Genomic DNA, 14,716 nt, shown 5'->3' with positions numbered 1-14,716 from the left:
TACCCGTGTGGCTACTTACACTTTTGATTACTGTGACATTGTAGATTGCCCATTCCCTACGTCACAAATTCAAAATATCTATAGAGATATCCCTCATTCAAAGGACCCCTATGTTTGTGTAGTTGACAAACAATGGGGGCACAATTGTAACCATTGGGGGGCGGCGGGATGGAATGCCGGGCCTGCCTGGGGTTACAAACCAAAAAGTGCCTTATCTAAAGTAGATGATCATGGTAGATCCCTCCTCCAAAGAATGACCCTAAGGAAGCCTGGAGGAGGCACACCCATGAAATTAATCCTAAATATTGAACATCCCAGTCCAACAGATGCAGATCAGTATGTAATGGGAATGTATTGGAAGAAAGGTTCCTATAACAAGCTAGGGCACTTCTACCTTAAAGATATGTGCCACTCTCCAGAGTGGCAAGGTGCCACCCATATGGTCTCAAATCCATTAAAACCACACATCCAGTCCTTTAAAGACATGATGGCCATTGCAAACCCCACCTTTGAAGATACCATGGCCGCTGAAACAGGTTTTAATGATGTTAATCTATGGTTGGAATGGATGAAATATAATGCCAACAAGCATAACAAAACCACATGCTATGTGTGTGGCGGTGCCCGGCCTCATCTGGGCACTGTGCCTTTAACCCTGCCAGTAGATATAGAAGAATGTGTTTTGAGTCTTTTTGCCTACCACTACAACTTCAATAGGTCCCTCTGCAAAGCATGGACAGTGGAATATCCTCTTTTAGCCAAGGATGTCAAACCCCCAGATGGTGTTACAGTTTATAAAGGTAACTACACTTGTTATGCTAATTATGATGGAATTGGTAAATTCTTGGGTAACTTCTCCAAAGGGTATTGTGCCACCTACAGAACTGTCTCCATGAACCTTCTGCAATTCCATACTAGGTCATTGGGGGATATTTACTGGTTGTGTGGGGATTTACAGCTAAGATCCAGGATGGACAAGGAATGGTGGGGGGAGTGTACTCTGGCTAAAGCCATCATGCCTATACTTATTATCTCTGACACACACCCTGACACACATGAGTCTAAACACACACCAACCAAGGTTAAGCGTGAAGCCCCAGTAAAAGGCAGTTTTGACCCTCACATTTACATTGATGCCATTGGGGTGCCTAGGGGGGTGCCCAACGAATTTAAAGCAAGAGATGAAGTTGCTGCAGGATTTGAATCACTTTTTACCATAGTTACTGCAAACAAGAATTTGAATTGGATAAATTACATTTATTACAAGCAACAACGCTTTGTTAACTACACCAGGGATGCCCTCCAGGGATTAGCCGAACAGCTGCAGGCTACATCCCAAATGTCCTTCCAGAATAGAATGGCCTTAGACATGATTCTAGCTGAAAAAGGGGGTGTATGTAAAATTTTGCCCGACACCATGACATGTTGTACTTACATCCCAGAAAACACAGGCCCTAATGGTAAAGTCACCTTAGCCATAGAAAAATTAAATGAGCTATCTGAAGAGTTAAAAAGGAATTCTGGGATAAAAGATCCCTGGGAAAGATGGTTTGGTTGGATGACAGGATGGCAAAAAGCTTTAATGCATATTGGTATGGCAATACTAATTTCTCTTTTTATCTTTGCTCTGCTCGTTTGTTGTGTCCTCCCTTGTCTGAGAAAATTCCTACAGAAGACTGTAGACCAAGCAACACCAACTTTTGCACATCTGGCAGTTGATGACCAAGATTTTCAAGATCTCAACTCACCCTGTATACCGCTGCAAACTATCCCTTTTATTGATAAAGTGCAAGAGTTCTAGGTAGGGAGCAGCTTTGGGACAGCATCCGTCTGTAATGGGTAAAATATCCCGTGTGGAGAAGTGGTGGATAAGCCACCATGGGCCACCCATGGGAGTGAAGCGTTCGAGAGCCATGCTGACGGATGAGTTAGCCTACTAGGGTCAGATTTGTCAGGATCGGGACAGGGATCCAACACGCAGAGTACAAACAGTAGCCAGATACGTATACCGGACCTTAGAATGGCCGGACTAACGTAAGTAGTACAGTATAGAATGGTCAAAGACAAGCCGAGGTCGAGGGTAACAGAAGACAGGTAATCTAGAGACAAGCCGAATCAAGGGTAACAGAGATAAGCAGAGTAAGGTAAACAAGCCGGGTCAAAACCAAAAGGGATAATAGAATACACAAGCACTGAGTGACTAGAACAAGCTAGAACCACGACAGGGCAATGAGCTAATGAAAGAAGCTCTGTTAAATACCCTGTTCAGAGCAGTAACCACGCCTCCGAGGCGTCCTGATTGGTCCTGCAGCAATTGAGTGACAGGTCGTTCCGGAGGAGTGTCCTGATGACAACTTCCTGCCTAGATGCTGTAAAAGGCAGTCACTCCCTCGCGGCCGGCCTTGCATCACCGGATAGACCGTGGGGAAGGGAGCCATCAGGCCGTCTGGATGAAGGAACAGCTAAGTCTCTACCTCTTTCGGAGGTAGAGACCACAGGTACCCTGACAGTACCCCCCCTCTCAGATACGCCCACCGGGCGGAATACACCAGGGCGAGAAGGGAATCGAGAGTGAAACGCCCTGCGGAGACGGGGAGCATGCACCTCCTCCTGAGGTACCCAACTTCTCTCCTCAGGACCATAACCCTTCCAATCGACCAGATATTGCAGTTTCCCCCGGGAGATTCGAGAGTCGACGATGGAATTGACCTCATACTCCTCCTGACCCTCCACCTGAACTGAGCGGGGAGGGGCGATCGTGGAGGAGAACCTGTTACATATTAATGGTTTTAGCAAGGAAACATGAAATGAATTAGGAATGCGTAAGGCATTAGGCAACGCTAAACGATACGCAACTGGGTTAATTTGAGACAGTACCCTGTAAGGTCCAATATATCGAGGAGCAAACTTCATGGACGGCACTTTTAACCGAATGTTTCTAGTACTTAACCATACTCTATCGCCTGGAACAAACACCAGTGCTGCCCTTCTACGTTTGTCAGCGTGTTTCTTAACCAGCGTAGAATTGTGCATAAGGATTTGTCGAGTTTGATCCCACAACTTTCTTAAATTGGCAACATGAACATCCACCGACGGTATCCCTTGAGAAGAAGACTCCGAAGGAAGGATAGAAGGATGAAAGCCATAATTCAAGAAAAAAGGGCTAGAATGCGTAGAATCACAAATGAGATTGTTATGTGCAAACTCCGCCCAAGGAATCAAACCGACCCAATCGTCCTGGTGTTCTGAAACGAAACAACGTAAATATTGTTCCACTTTTTGGTTAGTGCGTTCAGCAGCTCCATTGGACTGAGGATGATAGGCAGAGGAGAAATTCAATTTGATGCCTAGTTGGGAGCAGAATGATCTCCAAAAACGGGAAACAAATTGGGAGCCTCTGTCAGAGACAATCTGGGAAGGTATCCCATGCAAACGGAAAATCTCCCTGGCGAATATCTCCGCTAATTCGGGCGAAGATGGGAGTTTAGGTAAGGGAATGAAGTGAGCCATTTTAGTAAATCTGTCTACCACAGTGAGGATGACAGTCTGCTTTTTAGAGATAGGCAAATCAACAATGAAGTCCATTGCCAGGCAGGACCAAGGCTTTTCAGGAACCTCTAAAGGGTGCAGAAATCCGCATGGAAGCGAATGGGGTAGCTTGGTCTTGGTACAAACTTCACATGCCCCGACGAATTCTTTAATATCCTTGCGTAAGTCAGGCCACCAAAAATCTTTAGAGACCAGCGCATAAGTCTTGCGGATGCCAGGATGCCCAGCCACCTTGCTGTTATGGAGACAGCGTAGCACCTCCAGTTGGAGAGCGGCAGGAACGAAGTGTCGATCCCCAGGGGTCTGTTTGGGTGCCAAATGCTGAAACTTCATGATCTCAGAAAGCAATGGAGAGTGAATCCTGAGATTCGTGTTCGCAATGATATTCCCCTTAGGAACTATGGAGGACAGAAGTGGTTCAGTTATAGTGGATGGTTCATATTGACGAGACAATGCATCGGCTTTAGAGTTCTTAGAACCAGGTCTATACGTAAGTACATAATTAAAGTGAGTGAGGAACAAGGCCCAGCGAGCCTGCCTGGCGGACAAGCGCTTCGCCTCCCCAATATAAGACAAGTTCTTATGATCCGTTAGAATAGTAACAGGGTGTAGTGTCCCTTCCAGTAAATGTCTCCACTCATTTAACCCCTTAAGGACCAAACTTCTGGAATAAAAGGGAATCATGACATGTCACACACGTCATGTGTCCTTAAGGGGTTAAAGCCTTAATGACCGCTAACAGTTCCCTCTCCCCGATGTCATATCTGCTCTCAGGCCCAGAAAATGTTTTAGAGAAGAAACCACAAGGGTGTAACGGTTTATCCACCCCTAACCTTTGAGACAGAACAGCCCCAACTCCTGTCTCAGAAGCATCGACCTCGAGCAAGAAAGGCAGAGTCGTATCAGGATGAACTAGAATGGGAGCTGAGGCAAAAAGTTCCTTGAGAGTCTTAAAAGCACCAAGAGCTTCCTCAGACCAGAACTTAGTATCAGCCCCTTGTTTGGTCATATTGGTAATAGGCGCAATGATAGAGGAGTAACCCTTAATGAAGCGCCTATAGTAGTTGGAAAAACCAATAAACCTTTGGATAGCCTTGAGTCCTTTGGGCAAAGGCCAGTCTAAAATAGATTGGAGTTTACCAGGATCCATTTTAAAACCTTCCCCAGAAATCACGTACCCAAGAAAGTCTACCTGAGACTGATCAAAACTGCACTTCTCCAATTTGCAGTATAGACCATGTTGCAGAAGTTTGTGTAACACCTTTCTAACCTGTCTATGGTGAGTCTCAATCTCCTTAGAGTGTATTAGTATGTCGTCCAGGTAAACAATAACACAATCATCCTGAAACTCCCTAAGTACCTCATTAATCAAATCTTGAAATACTGCAGGAGCATTGCATAGTCCAAATGGCATAACAGTGTATTCGAAATGGCCATACCGGGTATTGAATGCCGTCATCCACTCGTGACCTTGCTGGATTCTCACCAAATTGTAAGCCCCTCTGAGATCTAACTTGGTGAAGATTTTGGAGCCTTTAAGACGATCAAATAACTCGGTAGTCAGTGGGATAGGATAGGCATTTCTGACAGTTATTTTATTCAAGCCTCGGTAATCGATACAAGGTCTCAGCGTACCATCCTTCTTCTTAATGAAAAAGAACCCCGCTACGGCCGGAGAAGAAGACCTCCTGATAAATCCCTTTTCTAAATTCTCCTGAATATACTCCTCTAGAACCGAGTTTTCCTGAACAGACAAAGGATATACATGGCCCCTCGGAGGCATAGTCCTGGGTAGAAGCTTAATTTTACAGTCAAATGACCTGTGTGGCGGCAAAGAATCGGCATTCTTCTTGTCAAACACTGCCCTTAAGTCTAGGTAAAGGTCTGGTATTTGTCTCTCTGTGGAATGAGTAGGATTCTCCTGTATGTTAATATTAGCTAATGGAGAAACCTTGCACAAACACCGATCCTGGCAGCCCTGGCCCCACGAGAGTATCTCCCCTAACTCCCAATCGATAATAGGGTTATGTTCTTTCAACCATGGGTACCCCAGAACTATGGGAACGGAAGGAGATGAAATGAGCAGAAGAGATAAATTCTCCACGTGTAGGATACCAACATTTAACTCAATGGGTATGGTCTCCTGAAAGATAACAGGGTCTAGTAGTGGTCTACCATCTATGGCCTCAACGGCCAAGGGTGTCTCCCTTAGCTGGGATGGGAAATTGTTTTTACTAGCAAAGGCTTGGTCGATAAAATTCTCAGCAGCACCGGAATCTATCAAAGCCATAGCCCTTACTACTTCCCTCCCGCAAGTTAAGGAAACTGGTAGCAGAAGCCTGTGATCTTTATAATTAGGAGTAGAGGACAAAATAGAAACACCCAAGGCCTGTCCTCTAGGGAGACTTAGGTGCGAGCGTTTCCCGGGCGGTTAGAACAGTTCGAGAGTAAATGACCCTTAGCTCCACAATACATACACAAACCCTCTCTTCTCCTGTACTGTCTTTCCTCCTCAGAGAGGCGGGTATACCCTATCTGCATAGGTTCAGGAAGCAAAGATACCGTGGAGTCAGGACTTGGAAAAGCGGGGGCTAACCTAAAAGAAGGTCTCCGGTTCCTCTCTCGAGTGTTCTGTCTCTCTCTTAGACGTTCATCTATACGAGAGATGAACGAAATTAAATCCTCTAAATTCTCAGGGAGTTCTCTGGTAGCAACCTCATCAAGAATTATTTCAGATAAGCCATTCAAAAATACATCCATATACGCCTGCTCATTCCACTTGACTTCTGACGCCAGAGACCTGAACTCTAGTGCATAATCCACCAGTGTTTGGTTCTCCTGTTTCAGACGCAACAGTAATCTGGCTGCATTAACCTTTCTACCTGGAGGGTCAAATGTTCTTCTAAAAGCAGTTACAAAGGCGTTATAGTTATACACTAATGGGTTATCGTTCTCCCATAATGGGTTGGCCCATCTCAGAGCTTTCTCAATAAGTAGGGTGATAATAAATCCTACCTTTGCCCTATCTGTAGGATAAGAGCGAGGTTGCAATTCAAAGTGGATACTAATTTGGTTCAAGAAACCACGACACTTCTCAGGAGCCCCACCATAGCGTACTGGGGGGGTAATGCGAGAAGAAGCACCCACTGTGGCTACCTCTAGACCTGAACCGACAGGAGAAACAGGGGTATTACGTATCTCCTCTGGTGGGTTATTGGCACGAGATAATAGAGCCTGTAGCGCAAGCGCCATCTGATCCATTCTGTGATCCATGGCTTCAAACCTAGGATCAGGAGAAGCCAGCTGACTGTTTGTACTTGCAGGATCCATTGGCCCTGTCGTAATGTCAGGATCGGGACAGGGATCCAACACGCAGAGTACAAACAGTAGCCAGATACGTATACCGGACCTTAGAATGGCCGGACTAACGTAAGTAGTACAGTATAGAATGGTCAAAGACAAGCCGAGGTCGAGGGTAACAGAAGACAGGTAATCTAGAGACAAGCCGAATCAAGGGTAACAGAGATAAGCAGAGTAAGGTAAACAAGCCGGGTCAAAACCAAAAGGGATAATAGAATACACAAGCACTGAGTGACTAGAACAAGCTAGAACCACGACAGGGCAATGAGCTAATGAAAGAAGCTCTGTTAAATACCCTGTTCAGAGCAGTAACCACGCCTCCAAGGCGTCCTGATTGGTCCTGCAGCAATTGAGTGACAGGTCGTTCCGGAGGAGTGTCCTGATGACAACTTCCTGCCTAGATGCTGTAAAAGGCAGTCACTCCCTCGCGGCCGGCCTTGCATGACCGGATAGACCGTGGGGAAGGGAGCCATCAGGCCGTCTGGATGAAGAAACAGCTAAGTCTCTACCTCTTTCGGAGGTAGAGACCACAGGTACCCTGACAAGATTAAGGGACAGAATTGCACTTTGCATTAACACCTAGCTAGCGGCCACGGGGTTTCTGTGCCTTTGGGCTAACACGTCTTCTGGTATTAACAAATAAAGTTTATCTTTTTAGAATCTAACATTTCATAGGGGGGACTGATGTAGAATTATTAAAAACCTGTATTGAACCGGTGTTGAATTTTTGCACTAACTCCATTTTAAACCACATTACCTGACAGATCCTCCATTTTAGACTACATTACATGACAGAATTTCCTAACAGCATTTAGTGTAATGAATAGAGACTGTATTTTCTATAAAGACATGACTAACCCCGAAATTATTGAATCTCCTGTAACATGCAACAAAGTATAGCCAAGGCCATGTGAAGCAGGCCTAATGAAATGTTCTATTCATAAAAAGAACCCTGAGCCTGACCAAGAGTCTGACATCACTAACTACGCAAAATGACGCCCAAGCCCCCCTTCCCACCGAGTAAGCCTCGTGCTGGGTAAGATGGCGCTTGAGCCATCTGTCCACACCCGTGTCCAGAACAATACCACCTCCCGGTGGGAGGACACCTAGCTAACCACTTAGTTCTTGAGCCAATTAATAATATTGATGGGTGGACATTGACATAGCCACTTAACATTTAATCCAATTAATGATGTTTATTTACTGATATCTTGATATGCAATGATGATGTAATTTTGCTGTTATAAGGGTCTGCGAGCCCGCTTTTGATCAGATGCTATTAAATTTTCTCGAAGTTATTTTAACCTGAACTCCGTGTGTCAGTGTGAATTTACTTCTGCGTATACGCAATTTAAGCATCTCAGATTGGGACAGGAACAGATAGATATTTAAACATATTTGTTTATTTCTAAATTAATCTACATCATTATCACCAAACATTTCCATGTCTAGTCTGTTCAAAGGACATTGTTCCAGAAGTCTTGTGGTTTGTTTAGATGCAACTTTGCAAACCTAATCCATGCTGCCATGTTCTTCTTAGAGAGAAGAGGCTTTCTCCTGGCAACCTTCCAAACAGACCATACATTCTCTGAGCATTGCATTGGTGTGAATTTGCAGGGACGTCCACTCCTGGGAAGATTGGCAATTGTCTTGAATGTTTTCTAATTTTGAATAATCTTTCTCATTCTTTAAAATGATTGAGTTTACATTGTTTGGAAATGGTCTTATAAACCTTCTCAATTTGATGGGCAGCAACAATTGCTTCATTAAGATTAAGTTATGTGATAACACATGCCTGAATACTCCAGACCAGCAAACTGCTAAACCAAGGCTTGACAAATTTGTTTAAAATCTAGGAGCCAGCTAAAAAAGTTAAGAACCTTTTTTCTTTAAAGATACAGTATAGTCACCAGAACCACTATAGATTAATTAAGTTGTTCTGGTGTCTATAGCCTGTCCCTATAGCCTTTTTTTTTTTTTAGAGAAAAGGCAGTGTTTACATTGCTGCCTACTAAGACCTCTAGTTACACTTAGACGGCCACTAGAGAGTCCTGTGTCAGTGCTCTGCATGGAGACGCTGAATGTTACCTGTGGAGGCGGAACAAGCCACGGCGAAACCAGCATGGCGTTGGAAAAAAGGTAAGTAAAAACACCAATTGTAGCGGAATGGATGCTCTAGCTACACTTTTATTCCCTTTTGTTCGGCTGCCCGTACACCCCCTGGGACTATGTGTGGGTCCCCAGATTCCTTTTGTGTTTTGGTCACCCTGTGCCCATTATTGGTGCAGGATATGTTGAATATATTGATTGTCTGTGCCTCTCCCCCTTTTTCCTGTCCTATTGTTTCCCCAGCAGGTCGTTGTCCCAGGGACACTGCCAGACCTGTTTAACCTAGCTGCTTTGTCCCTCCTCAATCTCCCATCAGCCTTTGTCAGTTTACTCCCAGAACTGTGTGTCGTCTAGTTACTAGGGGAAAGTGTCTTGGGATATTTTACTGCTTATTTCAGCTACAAGGACTGACCAGCGGAGATACCTATGCTAGGTATTGGAACTCCGCTACACCAATTATGTGATCGAAGGGGGGCAGGTAACTGAACAGACAGACACACACATGCACACACAGTTTCTCACACACTCCCAAATTTACATTTTTAATTTTAATCCATCCAGCCTCCCTACCTTTTGGAGAGCTGAGTAGACTTTCCCTGGGGTCCAGTGGGGCTGCTCGCTCTTCCTGTGTGCGAGGCAGGAGTAATCCAGGGCTCGACAAATCCCAGGCACCAGGTCATCATGGCGCCTAGGGATTTTGCCTTAGCGCCTGGGATATGCGAGCCCCTTACCTTTAAGGCAGGTGGGCCAGTGGCAAGCTGGAGGATTATGGAGGAAGGCAGTATGCTGGGTGATCGTTAAGGGGGTGGGGGCTGGATGCGCAAATAGAAGGAGGGTAGCGAGGGAGCAGAGATGTCCCTGCTCTGCTCCCCCGCGCGCGGCTTAATGAGACCGGGGCAGGATTATGACGCTAAGCGGCGCGCAGGGGAACAAGGCAGTGTTTACATTGAAAATTGTGCAGGGAAAGGCTATAGACACCAGAACCACTACATTAAGCTGCGGTTGTCCTGGTGACTATAGTGTCCCTTTAAAAATTTGGTTCCTTTATATTCAACAACAAGAATTGTATTTTTGTTGTCGACTATAAAGCTTTGCAAGTTTAAAAAAAAAAATCTGGCTCCTAACTTTTTAGCTGGCTCCGAGATTCAAAGCAAATTTGTCAAACCCTGCAGTAATCTACCTGCAGCTCATCTCTGCTCCATGTAGTGATGCCGGGCCGCAATGACGTCATATTCAGGTTCCTCGCATCATTAAATAGCGCGAGGGAGCAGAGAGGAGCTGCAGGGGGATCACAGCTCCCTCGGGCGCTCCATCAGCTGACCACCTTGATGCTCCCCAGGGCGGTCAGCTGGCTAGAACATTCCCTGAGCCTGCCGCCTCCATGCTCTGCAGTAAGGCGGCCGGCTCCATTGTTTGCACAGCTAGCCGCTTTACGTAAAAGGCTTGGCGACCTGGGATTTGTTGAGCCCTGTGCTATATAGAGCATGCGCATTAGACCCTGCTCGTCACGGGACGGATAAGGAGCGGGCTTCAACCCAGCGTCGAGGGACATCGGCGCTGGGATCAGGTAAGTAAATCAATGTGATTTTAACCCTTTATTTGTCAGAGGGGGTGGTGTGGCGACGGAGTGGGGAGGCAGAGCGATCGGTAGTGCCAGCAATACAGCTTTGTATTCCTGGCATTACAGTATCCCTTTAATACACCCACTATCAATCATTAAATCATAATCAGATAGAGCGCGGCTGCACAATGTCAATACTCACATTATAGAAATGAAACATCGAAACTCTCTCCTGTTACAGATTATATATCTATACAAAGTTTATATATCTATACTAGGGATCGATCAATTATCGGCCGATATTCTGTATATTCGGCAATATTGGTATTGGCCGATATTGCAGACCAGGGCCATCAAGGTCCTGGGGGGTCCAGCACACTCTTACCTACCTTCCCTTCAGCTTCCCTGTCTAAATTTCGCAAGTCACACAGCCATCAGAGCGTTGCCACGGGTTACCATGGCACACAGGCCGCGAGAGTTAGACAGGGGAGTTGAAGGGAAGGTAGGTAAGAGTGTGCTGGGCCCCCCAGGACTGCCATTTCCCCTCTCCCTGGCCAGGTGAGAAGCAGGGAGGGGGGACTAAAACAAAATTTTTAAATATTTAATATTTAAAAAAAAAAAAAAGTAAAAAAAAAAAAAAAAAAATCCCCCCTCACACTACACAAACACACACACTGCATTCATTATCTAAACACACACTACACAAATACACACACAAACACACACACTGCATTCATTATCTAAACACACACTACACAAATACACACACACATTCACAGATTATCGTATCGGTTCTAAAAAAAAAAATCAATATTGGTCGATCCCTAATCTATACAGAGTATATATCCATAACAGGGGTGTTGACATTATAAAAAAAAAAAAAAAAAAAACTTGCCCAGGGACTAAAGTGTTTGCCCAATCTACTGGTCCTGATACAATTATTATTTTATTTATTTTTTTTAAATCAAAACCATATTTAAATAAAGTCTTGATTGGTAGTAGCTTAGGAGACAGATCTAACAATACTTCAATGCAATTAACAAATGCAAGTAGGTGGTGAACTTAAAGGGACAATCCACTCACCCAGACCACTTCAGCTAATTCAAGTTGTCTGGGTGCTGTGTCCCTATTGCACTTAGTGTTTACATTGCAGCTCTAAGTCTGCCCTCTGTGGCTGTCTACCAGACGAGGGCTTCCGGAATCCAAACGGACTTTTGGTCCGTTATATGACGCTGGACATCCTCACATTGAATAATGCTTTCCTATGGGGAGGCCTAATGCGCCGGCAGCCATTGCCGCGCATGCGCATTAGGTCTCCCCCGCTGGCTGACGTCGGTGGGGGAGGAGCCTGACGTCGGTGGGGGAGGAGCCTGACCCAGTGACAAGGGGCATCGGCGCTGGATTCTGGTAAGAGGCTGAAGGGGTTTCAACCCCTTCAGCAACATGTGATGGGGAGCAGGAGGGAGGGGGGCACTGCAGGATTCTGCACTGCCAGGAAAACGGCTTGTTAAACAGAATAATTTCCAAATGAGAATTGTAGCTTACTTTATCAAAAAATAGAATTATAATTAACTGAGGCTACCTCATTTATATCCATTGACATGCTTGGTTACAGAAAAGGCAGTGCTGACACTGCTGAGCCTACAGGGTCAATTTGTTGGCTCCAGAACAACTACATTAAACTGGGGCCTAGAGCGCCCCTTTAAAAAGAGCTTTTAATAAATAGCTATGTAGTGTGTAGGTTATGCAGTGTGTGTGAGGTGGGACAAGGATGTAGTGTGTGTAGGACACATAGTGTGGGGTGGGATAGGGATGTAGTATGGGTAGGACACAGTGTGGGGTGATAGGGATGTAGTGTGTGTGCGGTGGGATAGGGATGTAGTCTGGGTAGGACACATAGTGTGGGGTGATAGGGATGTAGTATGGGTAGGACACATAGTGTGGGGTGATAGGGATGTAGTATGGGTAGGGTACATAGTGTGGGGTGATAGGGATGTAGTATGGGTAGGACACATAGTGTGGGGTGATAGGGATGTAGTATGGGTAGGACACATAGTGTGGGGTGATAAGGATGTAGTATGGGTAGGACACATAGTGTGGGGTGATAGGGATGTAGTATGGGGTGATAGGGATGTAGAATGGGTAGGACACAGTGTGGGGTGATAGGGATGTAGTATGGGTAGGACACACAGTGTGGGGTGATAGGGATGTAGTATGGGTAGGACACATAGTGTGGGGTGATAAGGATGTAGTATGGGTAGGACACAGTGTGGGGTGATAGGGATGTAGTATGGGTAGGACACATAGTGTGGGGTGATAAGGATGTAGTATGGGTAGGACACAGTGTGGGGTGATAGGGATGTAGTATGGGTAGGACACAGTGTGGGGTGATAGGGATGTAGTATGGGTAGGACACATAGTGTGGGGTGATAAGGATGTAGTATGGGTAGGACACAGTGTGGGGTGTTAGGGATGTAGTATGGGTAGGACACATAGTGTGGGGTGATAAGGATGTAGTATGGGTAGGACACAGTGTGGGGTGGGATAGGGATGGCAGAGTGAGGGGGTGACAGATGGCAGAACGTGGGAGGGAGGGGTGACAGAGCGCGGAAGGGACAGGTGGCAGAGTGAGGGAGTGACAGGTGGCAGAGTTAGAGAGGGGGTGAAAGTGAGAGAGGGTGACAGTGACAATAACTGAAGGAGGGTTGTTACAAATACTTTGTTTTCTGTCCCTGATGGTCCAGTGTCCTGGCTCCCTAGTGGTCCGGTGGTCTGTCTCTCCAGTCTGCAGCTCCGCTGGGTGTGAGCTGCAGACTGTGCTGTATCTCGTGATCTCCAAAAGTCAGAGCGTTGCCGTGGTAACCCGCAGCAATGCTCTGATTTGCCAGAGATTGTAAGATACAGCACAGTCTGCAGCTCACACCTGGCGGCACACAGGGCAAGCTGCCGGGCCCCCTCCCATGGACCGAGGACCTGACAAGTCACTCTGCCCTAAGGCATTCTGCTACTGGCCCGCAGCAGGGCTGAAAAGATAAAATAACTACTTGCCCGGCGCCCGGAACTGCATGTATATATACACCATTATATAAATGAAACCAAGAGGGCTGCACTCACTTGAACATGCATACATTATAGGGTGCTGCTGGTGCCAAAATATACAGAATCCAGCGCACTCGCTTATTCACTAAACAATGATTTCAAATCTTAGAGATTGTAATAGTTTTCTTTAAAAACACCTCACCTAGGCAAACAATAATGGGGGTTTAGTTACATTATACAATCATACATTGCATAAGCCTGCCACACCGTCAATGTACCCCATTCTTGGCAGGTCCTACACTAGCAGCCTCATATATATACAGTGACAGAGTCCATTGGAGGGTAATAGAAGGAAGGTATTTAGGACCCAGAATCCTCCATAGCCTGTACTCCTTCACCTGCCCTAATTAGAGACTGCTGAGGCTTTAATTAGCAGGTCTTGGAGCAGAGAGATACAATCTGACCTGCTGGGAGAAGGGCTGTGCAGAGCAACACTCAGGAGAAAGGGATAAAGGTTGGTGAAACCGATGTTTATTACCCTGGATTAGCGAGGGACCATGTTTATTGTTTATGCCTGGTCAGTCCCGGAATACAAACTGAGTCGTGTCGTGTCTGGTCAGTCCCGGAATACAAACTGTGTCGTGCCGTGTCTGGTCAGTCCCGGAATACAAACTGTGTCGTGCCGTGTCTGGTCAGTCCCGGAATACAAACTGTGTCGTGCCGTGTCAGGTCAGTCCCGGAATACAAACTGTCTCGTGTCTGGTCTGTCCCGGAATACAAACTGTCTCGTGTCTGGTCAGTCCCAGAATACAAACTGTCTCGTGTCTGACCTGAGCTGTCTCTCCAGTCACTGCACTCAGCACCATGTCTGAACCGGAAGCTGCTCTCCCTTCCTCTCACTGTAACTGGCTTTCTACTCTATTTCCGGGATTTGCGGTTCATTCTGCGTTCCACATGATTTCCTGTTTCCGGTGGGCTCGGTTTGCGTTCCAGTCTGCGTTCCACATGATGTCCTGTTTTCAGGTATGCTTTTTTTGATAGAACACCTGAAACTGTCGGGAACTAACAATGCGTTTCATTTACTTCCTTGTTATGCGT

General features: G+C 46.0%; 2 protein-coding genes across 4 annotated transcripts in view; both read right to left on the bottom strand.

Moving 5' to 3' along the window:
• The window catches only part of LOC134575222 (gastrula zinc finger protein XlCGF57.1-like), a 40,052-nt gene extending 25,492 nt beyond the window's left edge, over nt 1–14,560 (bottom strand). Inside the window, exon 1 of one of the 2 annotated variants that reach the window (XM_063434478.1) lies at nt 14,482–14,560. Coding sequence is in view for 1 of the 2 variants with exons in the window: in XM_063434479.1 (XP_063290549.1) it covers nt 14,482–14,484 (3 nt within the window). In the remaining variant the exon portion in view is untranslated. The remainder of the gene's footprint in view (nt 1–14,481) is intronic. The other variant, XM_063434479.1, reaches the window with a different exon arrangement.
• LOC134575162 (zinc finger protein 250-like) overlaps nt 1–14,716 on the bottom strand; it is a 752,315-nt gene that overhangs the window by 92,668 nt on the left and 644,931 nt on the right. The window lies entirely within an intron of this gene.

Source organism: Pelobates fuscus, chromosome 10, assembly GCF_036172605.1.
Source record: "Pelobates fuscus isolate aPelFus1 chromosome 10, aPelFus1.pri, whole genome shotgun sequence".
In the NCBI taxonomy this organism is placed as follows: domain Eukaryota; kingdom Metazoa; phylum Chordata; class Amphibia; order Anura; family Pelobatidae; genus Pelobates; species Pelobates fuscus.
Note: the sequence above shows the minus strand (reverse complement) of the source record. Positions and strands in the feature narration are given on the sequence as shown.